The sequence below is a fragment of the Bombina bombina genome, chromosome 3 (genome assembly GCF_027579735.1).
Source record: "Bombina bombina isolate aBomBom1 chromosome 3, aBomBom1.pri, whole genome shotgun sequence".
In the NCBI taxonomy this organism is placed as follows: domain Eukaryota; kingdom Metazoa; phylum Chordata; class Amphibia; order Anura; family Bombinatoridae; genus Bombina; species Bombina bombina.
The window spans coordinates 236,529,764-236,552,545 of record NC_069501.1 but is presented as its reverse complement, the minus strand read 5'-3'; the positions used below and the strand labels follow the sequence as shown (position 1 = coordinate 236,552,545).

Sequence of the window (22,782 nt, the reverse complement as noted above, 5' to 3'; positions counted from 1 at the left end):
ATTCCATAGTCCCTGAGCCTTCAGAGAATTCCAGACAGCGCCCCAACCTAGTAGGCTGGCGTCTGTTGTTACAATTGTCCAGTCCGGCCTGCTGAATGGCATCCCCCTGGACAGGTGTGGCCGATAAAGCCACCATAGAAGAGAATTTCTGGTCTCTTGATTCAGATTCAGAGTGGGGGACAAATCTGAGTAATCCCCATTCCACTGACTTAGCATGCACAATTGCCACGGTCTGAGATGTAGGCGTGCAAAAGGTACTACGTCCATTGCCGCTAACATTAAGCCGATCACCTCCATGTATTGAGCTACCGACGGGTGTTGAATGGAATGAAGGACACGGCATGCATTTTGAAGCTTTGTTAACCTGTCTTCTGTCAGGTAAATCTTCATTTCTACAGAATTTATCAGAGTCCCCAAGAAGGGAACTCTTGTGAGTGGAAAGAGAGAACTCTTCTTTTCGTTCACCTTCCATCCATGCGACCTTAGAAATGCCAGTACTAACTCTGTATGAGACTTGGCAGTTTGAAAGCTTGAAGCTTGTATCAGAATGTCGTCTAGGTACGGAGCTACCGAAATTCCTCGCGGTCTTAGTACCGCCAGAAGAGCACCCAGAACCTTTGTGAAGATTCTTGGAGCCGTAGCCAGTCCGAATGGAAGAGCTACAAACTGGTAATGCCTGTCTAGAAAGGCAAACCTTAGATACCGGTAATGATTTCTGTGAATCGGTATGTGAAGGTAAGCATCCTTTAAATCCACTGTGGTCATGTACTGACCCTCTTGGATCATGGGCAAGATTGTTCGAATCGTTTCCATCTTGAACGATGGAACTCTTAGGAATTTGTTTAGGATCTTTAAATCCAAGATTGGCCTGAAAGTTCCCTCTTTTTTGGGAACTACAAACAGATTTGAGTAAAACCCTTGTCCTTGTTCCGACCGCGGAACTGGATGGATCACTCCCATTAATAAAAGATCTTGTACGCAGCGTAGGAACGCTTCTTTCTTTATTTGGTTTGTTGATAACCTTGACAGATGAAATCTCCCTCTTGGGGGAGAGGATTTGAAGTCCAGAAGGTATCCCTGAGATATGATCTCTAACGCCCAGGGATCCTGAACATCTCTTGCCCAAGCCTGGGCGAAGAGAGAAAGTCTGCCCCCTACTAGATCCGGTCCCGGATCGGGGGCCCTCGATTCATGCTGTCTTAGGGGCAGCAGCAGGTTTCCTGGCCTGCTTGCCCTTGTTCCAGGACTGGTTAGGTTTCCAGCCTTGTCTGTAGCGAGCAACAGCTCCTTCCTGTTTTGGTGCAGAGGAGGTTGATGCTGTTCCTGCTTTGAAATTACGAAAGGAACGAAAATTAGACTGTCTAGCCCTAGGTTTGGCTTTGTCCTGAGGCAGGGCATGGCCTTTACCTCCTGTAATGTCAGCGATAATCTCCTTCAACCCGGGCCCGAACAAGGTTTGCCCTTTGAAAGGTATATTAAGCAATTTAGATTTAGAAGTAACATCAGCTGACCAGGATTTTAGCCACAGTGCTCTGCGTGCCTGAATGGCAAATCCGGAATTCTTAGCCGTAAGTTTAGTTAAATGTACTACGGCATCTGAAATAAATGAGTTAGCTAACTTAAGGGCTTTAAGTTTGTCTGTAATCTCATCTAGTGTAGATGATTGAAGTGTCTCTTCCAGAGACTCAAACCAAAATGCTGCTGCAGCCGTGACAGGCGCAATACATGCAAGAGGTTGCAATATAAAACCTTGTTGAACAAACATTTTCTTAAGGTAACCCTCTAATTTTTTATCCATTGGATCTGAAAAGGCACAGCTATCCTCCACCGGGATAGTGGTACGCTTAGCTAAAGTAGAAACTGCTCCCTCCACCTTAGGGACCGTTTGCCATAAGTCCCGTGTGGTGGCGTCTATTGGAAACATTTTTCTAAATATTGGAGGGGGTGAGAACGGTACACCGGGCCTATCCCACTCCTTAGTAACAATTTCAGTAAGTCTCTTAGGTATAGGAAAAACATCAGTACTCGCCGGTACCCGCAAAATATTTATCCAACCTACACATTTTCTCTGGTATTGCAACTGTGTTACAATCATTCAGAGCCGCTAACACCTCCCCTAGTAATACACGGAGGTTTTCCAGCTTAAATTTAAAATTTGAAATATCTGAATCCAATCTATTTGGATCAGAACCGTCACCCACAGAATGAAGTTCTCCGTCCTCATGTTCTGCCGCCTGTGACGCAGTGTCTGACATGGCCCTAATATTATCAGCGCACTCTGTTCTCACCCCAGAGTGATCACGCTTGCCTCTAAGTTCTGGTAATTTAGCCAAAACTTCAGTCATAACAGTAGCCATATCCTGTAATGTGATTTGAAATGGCCGCCCAGATGTACTCGGCGCTACAATATCACGCACCTCCCGAGCGGGAGATGTAGGTACTGACACGTGAGGCGAGTTAGTCGGCATAACTCTCCCCTCGTTGTCTGGTGAAATATGTTCAATTTGTACAGATTGACTTTTATTTAAAGTAGCATCAATACAGTTAGTACATAAACTTCTATTGGGCTCCACTTTGGCATTAGCACATATAGCACATGTATCTTCCTCTGAATCAGACATGTTTAACACACTAGCAATTAACTAGCAACTTGGAAATGCTTTTTTAAGTAATTTACAATAATATGAAAACGAACTGTGCCTATAAGAAGCACAGAAAAAAATTATGACAGTTGAAAATAATTAAGTTATAGCATCAATCTTTGTCAGAAATATACAATTTTAGCAAAGGATTGTTCCCATTAGCAAAGGATAACTAACCCAGGCAGCAGAAAAAAATACACAAATAAACGTTTTTTATCACAGTCAACTACAATCTTCACAGCTCTGCTGTGATGATTACCTCCCTCAAAAAAGGCTTTGGAGATCCCTGAGTTCTGTAGAGATGAACCGGATCATGCAGGAAGAAAATGAACCTCTGACTGAGTTTTTTGATGCGTAGTAAAAGCGCCAAAAATGGCCCCTCCCCCTCACACATAACAGTGAGAGAGATCAGTGAACTGCTTTAATTTAAACAAAAACTATTGCCAAGTGGAAAAAATAGTGCCCAAAACATTTTTTCACCCAGTACCTCAGAGAAATAAACGTTTTTACATGCCAGCAAAAAAACGTTTAACCTCAATAAATTAATTGTTATTTAAAACCTATTGCAAGTCCCTGCAAATTAGGTTAAGTCTATGCATACAGTATAAATTCAGTGAAGTACCATTCCCCAGAATACTGAAGTGTAAAATATACATACATGACAGCCTGATACCAGCTACATCTACTGCATTTAAGGCTGAGTTTACATTATAACGGTATGGCAGGATTTTCTCATCAATTCCATGTCAGAAAATAACAAACTGCTACATACCTCTTTGCAGATTAATCTGCCCGCTGTCCCCTGATCTGAAGTTTACCTCTCCTCAGATGGCCGAGAAACAGCAATATGATCTTAACTACTCCGGCTAAAATCATAGAAAAAAAACTCCGGTAGATTCTTCTTCAAATTCTACCAGAGAATGAATAACACACTCCGGTGCTATTATAAAATAACAAACTTTTGATTGAAGTTAATAAACTAATTAAATCACCACAGTCCTCTCACACATCCTATCTATTCGTTGGGTGCAAGAGAATGACTGGGGGTGACGTAGAGGGGAGGAGCTATATAGCAGCTCTGCTGGGTGAATCCTCTTGCACTTCCTGTAGGGGAGGAGATAATATCCCAGAAGTAATGATGACCCGTGGACTGACCACACTTAACAGGAGAAATACTGTTTTAACACAGCTATCCTTTTAACAGGATTATAGCAGCAAATCAGAAATCACTCCTAGACAGCCTGTTTCGTTCTATTTGGAACTCATCAGTAGGAGATAGATTTCTGGTTGCTGCATTGATAAAGCTATTTTCAAGGTTAAACCAAAATTCATTAAAATTATGGGGGGAGATAAAAAACTGAAATTAAAATCCTCCATGTCTCAAAATTAAATTGATGTAAATATTTGCATAGGAAATTAGCACATCTAGGCAAGAATCCCCGCTTGCTTTATCCCCAGAAATAACTCCTATACAATGTTACCTGTTAAAAGGATAGCTGTGTTAAAACAGTATTTTTGAAGCAAAAAAAGAATTTGCATATCTAATTTGCATAGCTTACCCAGAATTCTCTTGTGCATTGGTAACATTGTATATGAGTTATTTCTGGGGATAAAGCAAGCGGAGATTCTTGCCTAAATGTGCTAATTTCCTATGCAAATATTTACATTCAAGTTCAAAGTAGACAAGCACTCCAGAAAAGCCTGACACACCCAGCGGGTGAAACGCGCGTCGGCATTGGACAAGCTGACACGGAACATGTGGTTTGTGTGAACGCCACTGAACACAGAAGCTTTGCAAACTAACGCTCACGAAGGATCTCCTGTAAGATGTTCCTGGGGAACCACCAAGGACTATCTACCATACATTAGTCCTAGGACTGTACAGGAAACAGGTCGTATGCTACTATAGTTCTTGCCTGATAGATAGGCACATCTATATATCTGATCTGGATATCGCTACCCGGTTGTGAGGGTTAAACTACAAGTCACTAAGAAATACCCACACTATGCAAAACTAACAAGCAGTTTTCTACTTTGCACTTATGCTTGCCATCTTTTTCATGAACTTTCCATCCTCATGCATTAAAGACTGCTTGCAAGGGACTGTCTAGCGACTAACAGAAATATACGCTACTACCTGCCTGTCACTCATTTCTGCTGAGCTATTTTCTATGCTTACGTTTACACTGTTTGCTGCTTGCCTACTAACAGACGAATGTACATATTTTGAGATACATTATCAATAACTACTTAGATCCCATCAATATACCTGCTCGGCATTAAGCCTTATGTAATAAGGTGCCGTATGCAGCAGGGTGTAGTAGTTTGATAAGTGTGTCTTATTAATATATCTCTGCTTATATATGTATGTACACTACAAGAATATGCCTTTTATGTACTGCCCATAGTTGTACTATATTTTTTTGGGCGCAATGTCAGTATCTACTTAGATCCCATTCCTATACCTGCCCGGCAATTAACCTTATATTTGAAGGTGCCGTTCGCAGCAGGGTGTAGTAGTCTGACAAAGGCTTCCTATGAAATATATTCACTTTACTGTTCATACAATGAGATATCTTTGTCTGTCATGATAACAAACAGCAGATAAAGCTATCTGCTGTAATACTGGTATACCTTTCTAACTTTAAGTTAGTAAATGTATCAGGTTCATGCATTCACATTAACCCCTGACCGGTCAGGTTTGTATATTTATTTTGTGTTTATTAATTTTCTGTTTGTACATTTTTTGGTCCATTGTATATAGACATATTGTATGTGTGTATCTGAGACAATATGTCTCGCTTAATCAGTGCCAGAGATTGTCCTCTCTTGTTGCCACATAAGCTTATTGTTTGGATACTCCTTATTTTACTTTGATGAGCTAAATAAAATATATTTTGAAAAGAGTGCTGAATTCCCTGTCTTTCATCCTGATATACTTGGTTCAGGATTCCTTCTCTTTCTTAAACTCATACAATTTACTTCAAGGGTCTGCACCACAATACTGTTATATTTAAGGCCATACCGGTATTTATCTATGAACTGGTGGGTCACCATATACTAGCTCCCAGCAGCTGCGTCCCCTCCGTCATTTTCTTCTAATTTTTCAAATTACTGTACCTATATTACTGGGTCTCATGACCAAGTCATAGGTTTCCGGAGAGGTGACCATGTATTGCTATCACTAATTTTTCAAGAGCTTACAACTCTTGGGTGTATCCTGTACTTAAGTGGCTGCAAAAGACAGACAAATATTTGGCACTTGAGCCCTTTTTTTCAATTATATCACTGATATGGCATTCACACTATCTGATGAGAACTGGGAGGCTGAGCTAACAGCGTCACTGTCTATGTCAGGTCTGGAAGAGAGTCAGCTAGAGAATAATGCACCAGTCAATATATATGGGGCATTCAAGAACTATAAGAAACTTCTAGTGAAACAGGTCAAACTCAGGGCTGAAACTTCCAGCCTAGAGAACTACATTAAAAATAACATCATACCTAGGGGTCTACGATTGAGACTAGACCCCGGGACCAATCTTAGGGAAGATGAAGGAGGAGAAGCATTCATGGAGGACTGGAACTCCAGCCTAACAGAGTGCTCCATCATTTTGATGGGTAAAATGGTACACTTTTTCTAACAACCATAATTTTGCAAAACTTAATGAAGAAATTAAAGAACAGATTGTTAGATTACAAAATGACATTAAACTAAGGAAAGGCAGGAAACTTTCCAGAGACAATGATGATTACAAGAACAACAAAGTTTACAACTATCTGTCAGTAAGGGGGACTTATGACTCTGGCACAGATGTGTCTGATGTAGAATCAGAACATCATAGATCAGTTACAGAAAAATCACATGATTTTTTAGGGGAAGGAGGAGAGGAGGTAGGAAGAGAAGGTGGAGGAGGGAAAAATTCAGACTCACGAGAGAGGAGATATCCCTCCAGACAACGGAGGCAACAACAAAATCGGGGGAATTTTGTGAGGGGCAGACCCCAGCGATTCCGGGGACGCAGGGGATACTAAAAACAGCAGAAGAAGGCCTCCAGATAATAAATTTATCTTCTTTTAAGTTAAACCTCGCTCACATAGAGGTACTTAAAAAAGGTCTTTCCTTCTGCCCCTCAAACCACCTTGATAAGTTCAATTTTATAAAAGACCTCCACCTGTTTGCCCGAAAAATTGTGTTGTCACAATTAATGAAGGGCAAAAGTAAACACCTATTGGACGATGTCGCCATTACTTTGGAGGATAAGTCCACGTTAGAAAATTTACAAAGCCTACTAGAAGAAAATGAAGGAAGCCAATACGTTTCTACCCAGATTAAGGATCTTCCTCACTATAACAAAACCACCTCTAACTTTAAGGCAAAATCAAAATATATGCCGCAACTATCAATGGTGCCAGCAGTCAATATTTTCGTAAGACAAGTTGAGAAAGAGGTGAATCGATTGTCTTTTACAGGAATTGTTGATGATAATTTAACAAAACCTGAACGCAAAGCACTCAATGATCTCATTAATGCAAAAGGATTTCTAATCAAGCCCGCGGACAAAGGTGGAAACCTAGTCCTGTGGGATGAGAATATGTATGTCCTAGAAGCAAAACGTCAACTTCTGAATAAGAAGCACTACAAATCATTGACGTATAATCCAACATCTTCCCTACAATTCAAGCTTTTTAATATATTGAAAAGGGCAAAGAATGATGGCCTGATTACTACTCCTGAACAGAAATATCTCTACCCTGAGCATCCAATAACACCTGTCTTCTATTGTATTCCTAAAATACATAAGAATGCTAACCATCTACCTGGCTGCCCAATAATTGCCGGCATTGGCAGTTTAACTGAAAATCTAGGCAATTACGTAGATTACTTTCTTAGGCCATTTTTGAGTACACTACCATCTTACATCCTGGATACGGCAGACTTCCTAAGGAAAATCGATAACCTGTCAGTCCCTCCAGGTGCTATCATGGCCTGCTTGGATGTGGAAGGACTATATTCGTCCATTCCACACAATGTTGGTTTGAAGGCATGCCACCACTTCCTTGCGATGAGAGGTATACAAACACAACAGCACACTGACTTTGTCATGGAACTGTTGGAGTTCATCTTGACAAATAATGTGTTTCTTTTCGACAATAAAGTGTATGTTCAGCAGCAAGGGACAGCTATGGGGGCAACGTGCCCCCACATATGCTTGCCTCCATTTGGGAGCCTGGGAGATGGAAGATGTCTACCAGAGCCCTCTCTTTGAGGAGAACATCCACATATGGCTTCGATATGTGGATGACATCTTCCTCATATGGGAGGGCTCGGAAACAGGCCTTTCTGCTTTTGTAGAAACTCTGAATAAAAATGACAAAAATATCTATCTCACACTGCAAAGCAGTAAGGAGGAAATATCCTTTCTGGATATCAAGATTAACCTCAATCAGGGCTCTATTGTGACTGAGAATTTTCGCAAAACTACTGCAACTAACAGTTTGCTTCTTGCGACAAGCCACCATCCTGACCATCTCAAGAAGGGGATACCTAAGGGGCAGTTCCTTAGACTACGTCGTAACTGCTCCACTAAAACAAAATACTATGAGCATGCCATAGAGATGCATCAACATTTTCTAAACAGGGGGTACTCTAAAAGAGTTGTCAACAGAGCTCTAAATGAAGCAGCTCATCTGAACCGAGAGCAACTTCTTGTACCCAAGCAAAAAGCTAAACAGGGTCCAATCAGACTAATAGCAGATTATAATTGTCACTGGAAAGCCCTGAGAAAGATACTGGAAAAAACTGGCACGTCCTAACGAGTGATGAAGGGGTATCTAGAGAAGTAGGAGATCACCCCACAATCACTGCCAGAAGAGCACCCAACCTGAGAGACAAATTCGTGAGAAGTCAGTATATGTCACTCAAAAAACAAACAGATTGGCTTACCACACATAGGTCCACTGGAAACCATCCCTGTGGAAGATGTGTGGCGTGCAAATACATGGTGAAAACTAAAATGTTTTCAACCCACACAGGCAAAATATACAAATTAAAACACCACATTACATGCAGTACAGAAGGGGTTATTTACCTCCTCTCCTGCAGTTGCCCACGTTTTTACGTGGGTAAAACCAGGAGAGCCATAAAGGACAGGATAACTGAACATAGGGATGACATTAAATATAAAAATCCCAAGAGTAATGTGGCCAAACACTTTGAAGAAATTCATGCCTGCAATCCTGACTCCCTCTCATTCGTTGGTATTGACAGAGGCATTACCAATAACAGAGGGGGTGACAATGATAAAGTCCTCCTCCAGAAGGAATGTAGGTGGATTACGATCCTACAAACCCAGACACCCAATGGGTTGAATGACAGGATAGACATGGCCTGCTTTCTATAAGGCATGGATGTCATTTTAGCCCTATTCTCGCTTTCAGACATATGTTTACCATACAGTGACATAACAAATTACTCAATTGAGTACTTTTTTAGGAAGGGATATATCTGGAATCCTTTCTCACACTCCTATATTAGTCTTACACACTTGTAATATAATACATTTCTTTCAATTGAGTATTCTAAATTTAGGGCCCCTATTGCCGTAGACTTCATTTGGTAATTTACTTATATTTACCTTGTAATATACACGACCAAATCATGACTTGTTTTGTACATATATTTATATCTTTCCACTGTTTATAAGCCAGGTTTGCTATGTTTTCAATATTAGTAATGTTAGAATTCAGATATTATATAGTGAGTTCACTTGTTTTTAACTATCCTGCTTAGCACCATGGAGCTTTAAAGCTTTTTAACAGGGGCGTGTATTTTTCTAAGTTTAAAAGGGAGAGGAGATGCTCCCTACGTCATTACGCCCTGACGAAGCCCGACACACCCAGCGGGTGAAACGCGCGTCGGCATTGGACAAGCTGACACGGAACATGTGGTTTGTGTGAACGCCACTGAACACAGAAGCTTTGCAAACTAACGCTCACGAAGGATCTCCTGTAAGATGTTCCTGGGGAACCACCAAGGACTATCTACCATACATTAGTCCTAGGACTGTACAGGAAACAGATCGTATGCTACTATAGTTCTTGCCTGATAGATAGGCACATCTATATATCTGATCTGGATATCGCTACCCGGTTGTGAGGGTTAAACTACAAGTCACTAAGAAATACCCACACTATGCAAAACTAACAAGCAGTTTTCTACTTTGCACTTATGCTTGCCATCTTTTTCATGAACTTTCCATCCTCATGCATTAAAGACTGCTTGCAAGGGACTGTCTAGCGACTAACAGAAATATACGCTACTACCTGCCTGTCACTCATTTCTGCTGAGCTATTTTCTATGCTTACGTTTACACTGTTTGCTGCTTGCCTACTAACAGACGAATGTACATATTTTGAGATACATTATCAATAACTACTTAGATCCCATCAATATACCTGCTCGGCATTAAGCCTTATGTAATAAGGTGCCGTATGCAGCAGGGTGTAGTAGTTTGATAAGTGTGTCTTATTAATATATCTCTGCTTATATATGTATGTACACTACAAGAATATGCCTTTTATGTACTGCCCATAGTTGTACTATATTTTTTTGGGCGCAATGTCAGTATCTACTTAGATCCCATTCCTATACCTGCCCGGCAATTAACCTTATATTTGAAGGTGCCGTTCGCAGCAGGGTGTAGTAGTCTGACAAAGGCTTCCTATGAAATATATTCACTTTACTGTTCATACAATGAGATATCTTTGTCTGTCATGATAACAAACAGCAGATAAAGCTATCTGCTGTAATACTGGTATACCTTTCTAACTTTAAGTTAGTAAATGTATCAGGTTCATGCATTCACATTAACCCCTGACCGGTCAGGTTTGTATATTTATTTTGTGTTTATTAATTTTCTGTTTGTACATTTTTTGGTCCATTGTATATAGACATTGTTACAGAAGCATTAGTTATTTTGTTGTGAAGAAACTTATTTCCCAGCAGCAATGCCTGAACCAGCCAAGCCAGCGCCTAAGAAGGGCTCCAAGAAAACTGTAACAAGTATCATTTCATAAAGGGTTAACTCTGTTCAGTTTTGAGAAAACTATTTTCTGAGGCAGGTTTCCTAGCATATTGTGTACTGTAATTAAGTTTGTGATAAGCATTCACTGCTAGGTGATAAGAAGGACTCAATTGTTTTCTTGTGTGTACTTGTTATCTGCGGTGGCCTGTCCAAGGGCTTTGTCTAAATGTGTGATGGGGGATTTTATGCTTCCCCCCCTGGGAGTGCCCTGTGTGCATGTAACCTAAATAAAAAGCAGGCTGGGCATCCCAGTCCTCAGTTCTTGGTTGTCCCTCAATCGCAGCGTTGACTCATTTTTGTGGGCAGAAGGGTATCCTAGCTGTACTACAGCTAAGGGGGATTATTCTACATTTGCGAGACTCATATAGAATACTGTGGAAAGCAGTTTCTCCCCTCTTCAGCAATAGGAATCCAGGCTACTAAGCGGTCCATCTCTCAGCGAGACTAAGGGTAACCGTAACATTTGGCGGCAGCGGTGGGATTTTTCCTGGATTTCCTAGGAGAGGTACAGAACGGATGGAGAGCGCTTACGAAAAATTGAAGCGTACAACCCTAAAGGATTTACTTGAAAGCAGAGGGGGGTACGCCAGCAACCGGCCGAGGAGAGAGCTGATCGCAGAATTGACCGAACTGGATCAGAGCTTCACAATGGCGGAAACACCGACCACGATTAGTGACGAAAAAACCAGGATTGTTCGGGAGAGGCTCTCACTGTACGGGCCGAACCCCTCCATGGAATTGGTACAGCAGTTGATGGCGGAAGCGGACAAGGATATACGAGAGACTCGAGCCCACAAACTCAACCTAGCGAACGCACACCGCAATGCTGAAGCCCCGCAGGTAATCATCCCTGTCGAAAATGCTGGGAGGCCCAAGATACCCTATGCGGCATTTCGACCCTTCCTAGAGAGCGAGACAGGGATTGATGAATATTTGGCGGACTTCGAAAGGCAATGTGCCCTGCACCAGATTCCCAACAGGGAGTGGCCCACGATATTGTCTGGGAAACTATCCGGGCGAGCCCTGGAAGCCTTTCGTACTCTGGGTGCTGAGGAAGTGACACAGTATGAGCTAGTTAAGGAGACACTGTTGCGACGGTACGCAGTAACTCCGGACGCGTATCGCCGACAGTTTCGGGGCACGAAAAAGAAGCCTAACGATACCCATATGGAATGGGCGCACCGAATGCGGAGAGCAGCAAATCACTGGATGAGCGGAAGTAAAGCGGTGACTGGTGAGGAAATTTTACAATTGTTTCTCTTAGAACATTTTTATAATGGCATGGAACAGCAAGGGAAGGAATGGCTGCGAGACAGGCGACCTTCTACCTTAGAAGAAGCAGCCAAATTGGCCGATGAACATTATGACTCCCGTCTTCACGAACCCAGAGAGGTTTACCGTGCACCCCCTCGTGCTGAATTCCGAGCCCCGGTGCCCGCAGGGCCCGCCCGACACTCAGGACCACCCAATAACAGCTCTGAGCGTCCCAGACCGACTTGCCACCGATGCAAGCAACCAGGGCATTTCATGGCTAGCTGCCCCCTTAATACGCACCAGACACCCAGGAATTACAATTACCCCTCTGGGGCATATCGTCCGGCCAGGACCCTCTGTGTTAACCAAGAGGCCCCTATGGAGGAATATTTGGGGCCGCTTCACGAGGCGGACCCTGTATATGCTGCCTCAGATAACCGCCAGCACCATCGGCAGAAGGTATGGCTCGAGGGGCGATCTACCGAGGGATTGAGAGACACAGGGGCTACTATCACGCTGGTACAGAGTCATTTGGTGCCGGAGCACAAGCGATCTGGACAGACTGTGGCCGTTAGAGTGGCGGGGGGGGATGTGTACAAAATTCCAACAGCTAAAGTGCATCTTGATTGGGGAGCGGGAAAGGGGGCTGTGAACGTGGGCATAATGGATAATTTACCTGCCGAAGTACTACTGGGCAATGATTTGGGCCCCATGACTTCTGCCTATGCTCCAGTATGCAACAACGAGGCGGACCCAGTGACTACACGGGCCCAAGCCCGGACGGAGCGAGAACTCTCACCAGTGCGGGAGACACAGGTAAGACCTACCCCGACCTTGCCTGACATGTTAGGCCCCATACCCTGGGACACCCCAGATGCTTTCGAGACAGAGTCTAAGACTGACCCGACCTTACAAAAGTACCGGGAACGAGCAGAGACCGGAGGGGGCGGGGCAGATAATGAAACATTCTTATGGGAAAAAGGGAAACTATACCGCTGGACAGAGAAAAGGGGACAGCGTAGGCGACAGCTGGTAGTGCCCCACAAATACCGTCAAGAAATCCTCAAGATAGGCCACGACATCCCCTTAGCAGGCCACCTAGCTGTAACCCGTACCCTACACCGCATTACTCACACGTTCTTTTGGCCAGGGGTACACGCTGACGTTAGAACTTACTGTAACACCTGCGATGTGTGTCAACGAGTAGGAAGGCGAGGCGATCACCCTAAAGCCCATCTAGTAAATATGCCCATTGTAGAGGAACCCTTCAGCCGGGTTGCTATTGACCTAGTGGGACCACTGGCTACCCCTAGTCCCTCCGGTAAGCGCTACATTCTTACCGTAGTGGACTACGCTACCAGGTACCCAGAGGCTGTCGCCCTATCCAACATACAAGCGGATACGGTAGCGAATGCACTAGTACAGGTGTTCTCCCGGGTAGGATTTCCAAAAGAAATCCTATCCGACCGAGGCACCCAATTTACGGCTGAATTGACCCAACAACTCTGGCAGGTTTGCAAAATTAAGTCCCTCCTGAGCTCCCCATACCACCCCCAGACGAACGGGCTGTGTGAGAGGTTCAATGGGACCCTCAAGCAAATGCTCAAGACGTTCACTCAGGAATACCGAGACTGGGAACGCTTCCTGCCGCACCTCCTTTTTGCTTATCGGGAGGTGCCCCAGGAAACGACAGGGTTCTCTCCCTTCGAGTTGCTCTACGGAAGAAAGGTACGGGGACCCCTAAACCTGATCCGGGAGCACTGGGAGGGAGAGATGGAGACTGACGGTGTCCCCATTGTGCCATACGTGCTGGAACTCAGGGACCGAATGGAGCAATTAGCCAAATCCGTGCGGGCTAATCTCCAGTCGGCCCAGAGAAGACAGAAAGTATGGTACGATCGGGGGGCCCGAAAGAGAATCTTTACCATAGGACAAAAGGTGTTAGTACTTAAGCCGGTGAAGACAGACAAATTGCAGGCGTCCTGGCAGGGCCCCTACCAGATCGTAGAGAAAAGGGGAGACACCACTTATGTGATAGCTAGCTGCCACGACAACAATCTTAGAAAGACATTCCATGTAAACATGCTCAAGGAATATTTTGAGCGACCAGAGAACGTGACGGCCGTATGTTGTTCCCCTCAGGAAGGCCCCGACAGTCTACCCATTCCAGACCTATTAGAAAAGAGTCTCCCCACAGGTATAGTGGCTCAGGTTCAGATAGGAGACCGACTTAGCCCCACTGAAAGGGAGCAGCTCAACCAACTCCTACAGTCCAAACACCTCACCTTCTCCCCGAAGCCAGGGTACACTACTTTAACCACCCACCAGGTAGATACTCCGGGACAAGCTCCCTTGCGCCAGGCTCCGTACCGAATCCCCGAAGCAGTTAGGATAGGAATGAAGAAGGAGATCGATGAGATGCTCCAACTCAGGGTAATTGAGCCCTCCGATAGTCCCTGGGCCTCCCCAGTTGTCTTGGTGCCCAAGAAAGATGGGACCACCCGGTTCTGCGTAGACTATCGGAGGCTCAATGAAAAGACCGTGACGGACGCTTACCCTATGCCCAGGGTAGACGAGCTACTCGATCGTATAGCCAGGGGAAATTACCTGACCACTATTGACCTCTGCAAAGGTTACTGGCAGATTCCCCTGGCCCCGGAGGCTATCCCCAAGTCGGCATTCGTCACCCCATTCGGCTTATATCAGTTTAGGGTAATGCCGTTTGGGATGAAGAATGCCCCAGCTACATTCCAGCGCTTGGTGGATAGGCTCCTGGATGGCTTCCAGAGTTTTGCTTGCGCCTACCTGGACGACATAGCGATCCACAGTGAGTCCTGGGAGGACCACTTAGCTCATGTGGGAATGGTTCTGGATCAGATCCGGGCTGCTGGCCTGACTCTGAAGCCAGAAAAATGCCACTTTGGGATGGCCGAGGTACAGTACCTGGGTCACCGGGTGGGGTGTGGAAAGCAGCGACCAGAGCCGGCCAAGATAGAAGCTGTCGCCAATTGGCCCACCCCCATCACTAAGACTCAGGTCCTAGCCTTCCTGGGCACGGCAGGGTACTATAGACGGTTCGTACCAGACTACAGCACACTTGCCAAACCCCTGACTGACTTGACCAAGAAGAACTTACCTCGACAGGTCCTGTGGTCTCCCCACTGTGAAACGGCTTTCCAGGCTCTCAAAAATGCTCTAATTAACGCTCCTGTCTTGGCTGCTCCAGCCCTTAACAAACGTTTTATCGTCCATACAGATGCTTCCATGTTCGGGCTGGGAGCCGTCCTCAGCCAAGTAGGCGAAGATGGAGGGGAGCATCCAGTTGCCTACATCAGCCGGAAGCTCCTGCCCCGCGAAGTCAGCTATGCAGCGGTCGAAAAGGAGTGTTTGGCTTTGGTGTGGGCATTAAAGAAATTGACTCCCTATTTATATGGGCAGGAGTTCACTCTGGTCACCGACCATAACCCGTTGGTGTGGCTGAACCGGGTCTCTGGAGATAATGGCAGGCTATTACGTTGGAGTTTATCGTTGCAACCCTTCAATTTCACCATTACTTACAGACCTGGGAAACAGAATGGCAACGCCGACGGGTTGTCCAGACAAACCGACCTCAGCCCCGCATAACCAGCGGTCTGGACAGCCTTAGTCTGCCCCGAAAAGGGGTCAGACCGTGTCTGCCAGAGTGTTCCACAGAAAGGGAGCACTGTTACAGAAGCATTAGTTATTTTGTTGTGAAGAAACTTATTTCCCAGCAGCAATGCCTGAACCAGCCAAGCCAGCGCCTAAGAAGGGCTCCAAGAAAACTGTAACAAGTATCATTTCATAAAGGGTTAACTCTGTTCAGTTTTGAGAAAACTATTTTCTGAGGCAGGTTTCCTAGCATATTGTGTACTGTAATTAAGTTTGTGATAAGCATTCACTGCTAGGTGATAAGAAGGACTCAATTGTTTTCTTGTGTGTACTTGTTATCTGCGGTGGCCTGTCCAAGGGCTTTGTCTAAATGTGTGATGGGGGATTTTATGCTTCCCCCCCTGGGAGTGCCCTGTGTGCATGTAACCTAAATAAAAAGCAGGCTGGGCATCCCAGTCCTCAGTTCTTGGTTGTCCCTCAATCGCAGCGTTGACTCATTTTTGTGGGCAGAAGGGTATCCTAGCTGTACTACAGCTAAGGGGGATTATTCTACATTTGCGAGACTCATATAGAATACTGTGGAAAGCAGTTTCTCCCCTCTTCAGCAATAGGAATCCAGGCTACTAAGCGGTCCATCTCTCAGCGAGACTAAGGGTAACCGTAACAGACATATTGTATGTGTGTATCTGAGACAATATGTCTCGCTTAATCAGTGCCAGAGATTGTCCTCTCTTGTTGCCACATAAGCTTATTGTTTGGATACTCCTTATTTTACTTTGATGAGCTAAATAAAATATATTTTGAAAAGAGTGCTGAATTCCCTGTCTTTCATCCTGATATACTTGGTTCAGGATTCCTTCTCTTTCTTAAACCCATACAATATATATATATATATATATATATATATATATATATATATATATATATATATATATATATATGTGTGTGTATGTATATGTTTATATATATATATATATATATATATATATATATATATATATATATATATATATATATATATATATATATATAAAAATTATGGGGGGAGATAAAAAACTGAAATTAAAATCCTCCATGTCTCAAAATTAAATCAATGTAAATATTTGCATAGGAAATTAGCACATCTAGGTAAGAATCCCCGCTTGCTTTATCCCCAGAAATAACTCATATACAATGTTACCAATGCACAAGAGAATTCTGGGTAAGCTATGCAAATTAGATATGCAAATTCTCAGTTTTTTGCTTTAAAAATACTGTTTTAACACAGCTATCCTTTTAACAGGATTATAGCAGCAAATCAGAAATCACTCCTAGACAGCCTGTTTCGTTCTATTTGGAACTCATCAGTAGGAGATAGATTTCTGGTTGCTGCATTGATAAAGCTATTTTCAAGGTTAAACCAAAATTCATTAAAATTATGGGGGGAGATAAAAAACTGAAATTAAAATCCTCCATGTCTCAAAATTAAATTGATGTAAATATTTGCATAGGAAATTAGCACATCTAGGCAAGAATCCCCGCTTGCTTTATCCCCAGAAATAACTCCTATACAATGTTACCTGTTAAAAGGATAGCTGTGTTAAAACAGTATTTTTGAAGCAAAAAAAGAATTTGCATATCTAATTTGCATAGCTTACCCAGAATTCTCTTGTGCATTGGTAACATTGTATATGAGTTATTTCTGGGGATAAAGCAAGCGGAGATTCTTGCCTAAATGTGCTAATTTCCTATGCAAATATTTACATTCAAGTTCAAAGTAGACAAGCACTCCAGAAATCCAGTCTCCAGCGCCCAGGGTGCAACAGATAGGCAAATAGAAAATAATGAAGAGTGCACTCGCCAGGACTTTTCAGAATTTTATTTCAATTATGTGCACACATAATTGAAATAAAATTCTGAAAAGTCCTGGCAAGTGCACTCTTCATTATTTTATATATATATATATATATATATATATATATATATATATATATATATATATATATATATATATATATATATATATATATATATATATATATATATGCACAATAATAGGCACTCATTGGATTTATAGAAAGAAAGGAAAAAACTTTTCTAATTGTTTTTTATATAATTTTTTACAAATCCAGGAAGCAGTGGCGTCAATAGGGTTGGTGTCACCCGGTGCGGTACGTTATGCTGTCACCCCCCCTCCCCCCACAAAGCAGACACACACAAAAACACAGGCACGCACACATACAAACACTCAGACACACTTAAAAACACACTTAGATGCACACACAAACATTCAGAAACACAATCAGACACACGCACAAAAACACTCGGGCACACACAAACAAAAACTCAGACACACACACATACAAAATATGTAAACTGCACTGCATTAATTATAAAGCTCATGCCTAGAGATTCTCCCTGGCTCAGCAGAGCATCAAATGAAAGATAAACAGAGCACTCTAAAAATAAATCACTAAAGAAAAGGTTTAGGCGCGCAAACGAAGAAAATTTTGCTCTCTGACTCTGTTCCAAGTCTGTCAGTGCACAGCCCCGGGCCGCGTGTCTACCGCTTCTTATGGCCAAGCACCTCTGCTCTCTGCCCACCCCCAGACCCCCGCCTGCCCTCCCCTCCTACCTCTTCAGTGTGCAGTTAGTGTACCGTAACCGTACCGGTCTGGTGGGCATCATACGTGGCTCCTTTGCTTTAGAGACAGTGGCAGACAGTCATGCGGTCAGGTGCCAGGCATCCCCCTCATGATTTCCCAGTTCCCGATTAGAGAGACAGCACAGCAGTGAGTGACTCCACTGCTCCACACGCCACTGAGCAGTGAGCACAGATAGGCAGGCAGGTTTAGGCTAGCAGCGCAACTTCGCAAGCCCCACGGCATGCCCACAACATTCATAGTGAAATTGGGCAGTGGAGGAGCAAAGTACAAACAAGCAAAAGCAGCCGGGAAAACTATTTCTACAACTTCCCCAGTCCCAGTAATGTCCACAAATGCTGGCCCCTCTAATAAAAAATATATGCATCTCTACATTGTATTTCTTTTGAATTTCAATAAAATGGAAAAAAAAAATAAAAAATTTTTTTTGGTGGTGTCACCCCCTGGAGGGTGTCACCCAGGTGTGGCCCGCACCCCGCTAGTGACGCCACTGCTAGAAAGTGTACATAATGCATCTGTACTATGGTTTATAATTTAACTATATTGTTTTTATAGTCTGATGGGAGTACTAATCCTGGGATATTTTATGACAGACCTGTAGTGCTGTTGCTAAGCTTCTTTAACCCCTTAACCGACATACCCTGTATGCTGCATGGTCATTAAGGGGTTTACTATTGCAGCTTTGCCAATATTTGCCAGTTACCTTAGGCAATACTTTACTCCTTATGGTTCAGAACACACAACTGCCTAGGGAGTCAGGGGAGAAGAAAAATCTGGTTATTTTATGTACGGTATTTGTTCCATTAATCAAGTGAAAAGTCTGATTTCTGGATGAGGAATGTGATGTTTCATAATAAGTGATTTGGATTTCAGTTAGGCAAAAAGATTTTTAAATAGTACAGTTTATTTGTTGTAGAAATCACTTTATGAGAAAATAATTTAATATAATAAACTGGGAGCCTTATTGACAAAATATAGGGCAATTATAGTGTTAAAATGACACTCTAATCTGTTTTAACACTAGTGATGCTGTAATGCTATGCGTTTAACCCCACAAAGGGGTTAATTACATAAATCTTTGCTGGTCCCAAACGGAAACTGCTGCTGATCCATTTGGCAGTTCTAGTTGCGCGACTAGTACTGCTGATTGGTATTTTCATGATTGTTTGTTCTTCCTTTTAATTTGAACCCTCCTTTTTTTATGCATAATGTTGGTGAAGGATGCAAATTATCAACTATCCTATAACTGTAAAACTTAGTACATTTATCCCCTCATTTCCTGAGAACATCTGTTGGAATTTAGATTTCTGTGCTTTATTCACCATTATTCCATGTTGTCTTTCTGCATTCAGGTTTCTACACGCCTAGTGTGGGAGAGGATGAAGCTGCTGATTGAACCTACTGCTGGCCTGGGCTTGGCCGCTGTTCTCTCCAATCGTTTCCAAGAGATTGCTGGTGACATACAGAATATATGTGTTGTACTGTGTGGTGGAAACGTAGACCTTGTAAATGCGGATTGGTTGAAAGACCTGCCCACAAACAAGTAGGACATGGATTTATGGAAGAGACATTGAACAACAAGACCCAAAATATGGAAAATTAATGTATGATGTTGCATTTGAGAAGATCACATCCATTCTTCATCTTCATTGTAAACAGTGCAATAACTTTATATTTGTTTAATTTTATATTTAATCTTTTTTCTAAATTCTAATTATGGGTTTCTATTAAAATTCCTTTCTGAAAGATAAAATTGGACTAGAATCGATAGTATATGGATACTACAGCAAAAAAACTCTTGTAGTATTGTGCCCAGGGATGTACAGAACACTAGAGAATTGTAAGAGCATAATTCATTATATTAAAAAAAAAACCTGCAATATATATCTGTCATGTCTTGTTCAGTTTATTTCTTTGAAAATGAAAATAAGCAGAACCATGGTCTACAAACCAGGAGAATGCTGACTTTGCCAATAATGCATATAAAAGCATTTTTATAGTCCAAATCATGCTGCACTGTATAGGTTTCCTTATGTTGATTGTAAATTATAATATACACTATACTGTCAAAAGTATGTGGACACCCCTACTAATTATTGAGTTCAAGGTTTACAGCCACACCCATTGCTAACAGGAACACAAAATCCAGAACACAGCCATGAAATCTTCATAAACAAACTCTGGCAGTACAATGAGTCATAGCGATAAGTTCAGTCACTTTAAACCCAACACTGTCATGGGATGTCACTTTTGCCACAAGTCAGTACATGAGATTTGCTCTACTAATTTGCTCCTGTTAACTGTAAGCGCTATTATTATGAAGTAGAAGTGTCTAGGAGAAAAAAACCTCCCAGCCACAAAGTGGTAGACCCTGCAAAGTCACAGAGAAAGGACACTGAGTGCTTAAGTATGTAGTACGTAAAAATCTCCAATCATTGTTGCATTGCTCACTACAGAGTTCCAGACTGACTCTTGAAGCAACATCAAGAACTGTGCATCAGGAGCTTTATGAAATGGGTTTCCATGGTCGAGCAGCCATAAACAAGTCTTACATCAACATGTACAATACTAAATGTCAGCTGGAGTGGAGTAAAGCACAGCACCACTAGACTCTGGATCAGGGTAAACATGTTCTGTGGAGTGATGACTCACACATTACTATCTGGCAGTCTGATGGAAGAATATGGGTGTGGCAGATGCCAGGAGAACACTACATACCAGAGTACAGTGCCTACTGTAAAGTTCAGTGAAGTATGGGATAATGAGTCTGGGGCTGTTTTCAGAGTTTGGGCTTAACCCACTTAGTTCCAGTGAAAGCTCATCTTAATACTACAGTATACAGACATTTTAGACAATTGGATGTTTCCAACGTTGTGGCAGCAGTTTGGTGAGGGCCTTTCCTGTTACAGCATAACTGTACCCCTATGGACAAAACAAGGTCCATGAAAGATATGGTTTGACAATTTTTGTGTGGCTGCTTGTTCAATTCTTTGTTTTGCTTGGGAACAGGTCTTCTAACAAATCGGGTAGGATTCTGTGTTCAGTTAAAGTCCCTATTCAATTTTTTTTGCATACAGGTTTAATTAATCTGTGCTTACAAAGTCTTGCACACAATCCACCAGCATCTGGACTGTGTCAATCTAGTTTGCAACCTGCTTCTCGCTTCAGTTCTTAATCGAACTCTCTGTCTCTCACTTTCTCTTGCTTGCTTTAGTTCTGTGTGACTATAAAAATGATAGTCTTTCAGAGAGCTGCAGCTACTACCCAAAACATCAAATAAGGTGTTATATTAAAACAGTTCACACACACCTAGTATGTTAATATTTTACAAAATTGTCGGAAACAAAATGTTTAATATTTCTGCTTCCACTGATATGTGGGAAGAAGATTTGTACAGATTTGATCAGAAAAGAGCTCAAGGATTAATTAATAATTATTTTTAGCCCACATTCAACTAAAGAGCAAACAACACTTTGCAAATTGTATGAATGGTTGTGTTGCTATAACTAATCTGTCTTTACTTCTGGTTACGTTTAGCTGCAGGTCTAGCCAAGATTTCCCTTTTGATTTCATTTTGTAAATTTTCTCCTAGAGAAATAGCACATAGTGCATAATAAATTGTTAATCCAATTCTGCAGGTTCTATTCTGGATATACACGTCTGAGGTTGCATATCTATCTTTGTTAAAAAAAAAACAATTTTCTTTGTCAGAATAGGGTTCTGTTTTTTCCTGTATCATTCTATTCCTACACACATTATCTAAATTATGATAAGAATAATCTATATAAGTTTAAATAAACACTATCATAATGAGAAAATTATACAATTACCTGATCACAATACAAGCTCCATTGAAACTGAACATTTGTCCATTGAGAAAACAAAAGCATAGAACTGGGACCTGAAGCACAACAGAGACAGGAATAAGTAAATTCAATGGAAAAGCGGTCAGTATATTCATAAACAGGAGCAAAACTTACAGGGGGTGCAGAGGTCGCAGGTGTGACTGGGCCCCTGAGGGTGGGGGCCCAGCTTAAAAAAAATATATATATATATAATTTTTTTTTATAAAAAAACGTTAACTTACCACTGCCTGCACTGATATCATGTGAGTGTGACATGACTACAGGGGTTAGTGTTTCTGTTTTACCCATTGGTGTTTATGTGTGTGTGTGTGTGTATGTATGTATGTGACTGTGTGTGTATTTATGCATGTATGTGTGTTTGTGTATGTTTGTGGAACCAGCAAATTACAGACCTTGTTACTACAGCATGGGGGGGCAGGGGGTAAACAGTGTCACTATACAGTACCACTATATACAGTACGGGGGGGCTGGACCATGTCACTGACTACTGTGGTCACTTTATAAAGTACTGGGCGGATAGGGTCAGGCAAGCCATCTCACCGGCAGATTACAGACTGTGTCACTAACTTACTATATACAGTACTAGGGGGTTATATATTGTCACTATATACAGTAATAGGGGGTCAGACCATCTCACAGACTGTGGGCACAGGGTACCTCCTTT

The 22,782-nt window shown here is 42.4% G+C and overlaps 1 protein-coding gene across 2 annotated transcripts in view; it reads left to right on the top strand.

Annotated features, from left to right (window-relative positions):
• The window catches only part of SRR (serine racemase), a 151,340-nt gene extending 131,204 nt beyond the window's left edge, over positions 1-20,136 (top strand). For both annotated transcript variants that reach the window (XM_053706213.1, XM_053706214.1), the window contains one exon: positions 19,605-20,136. In XM_053706213.1, coding sequence (XP_053562188.1) covers positions 19,605-19,799 — 195 coding nt within the window. In that variant the 3' untranslated portion in view covers positions 19,800-20,136. The remainder of the gene's footprint in view (positions 1-19,604) is intronic.
• The last annotated feature ends 2,646 nt before the right edge of the window (positions 20,137-22,782 follow it).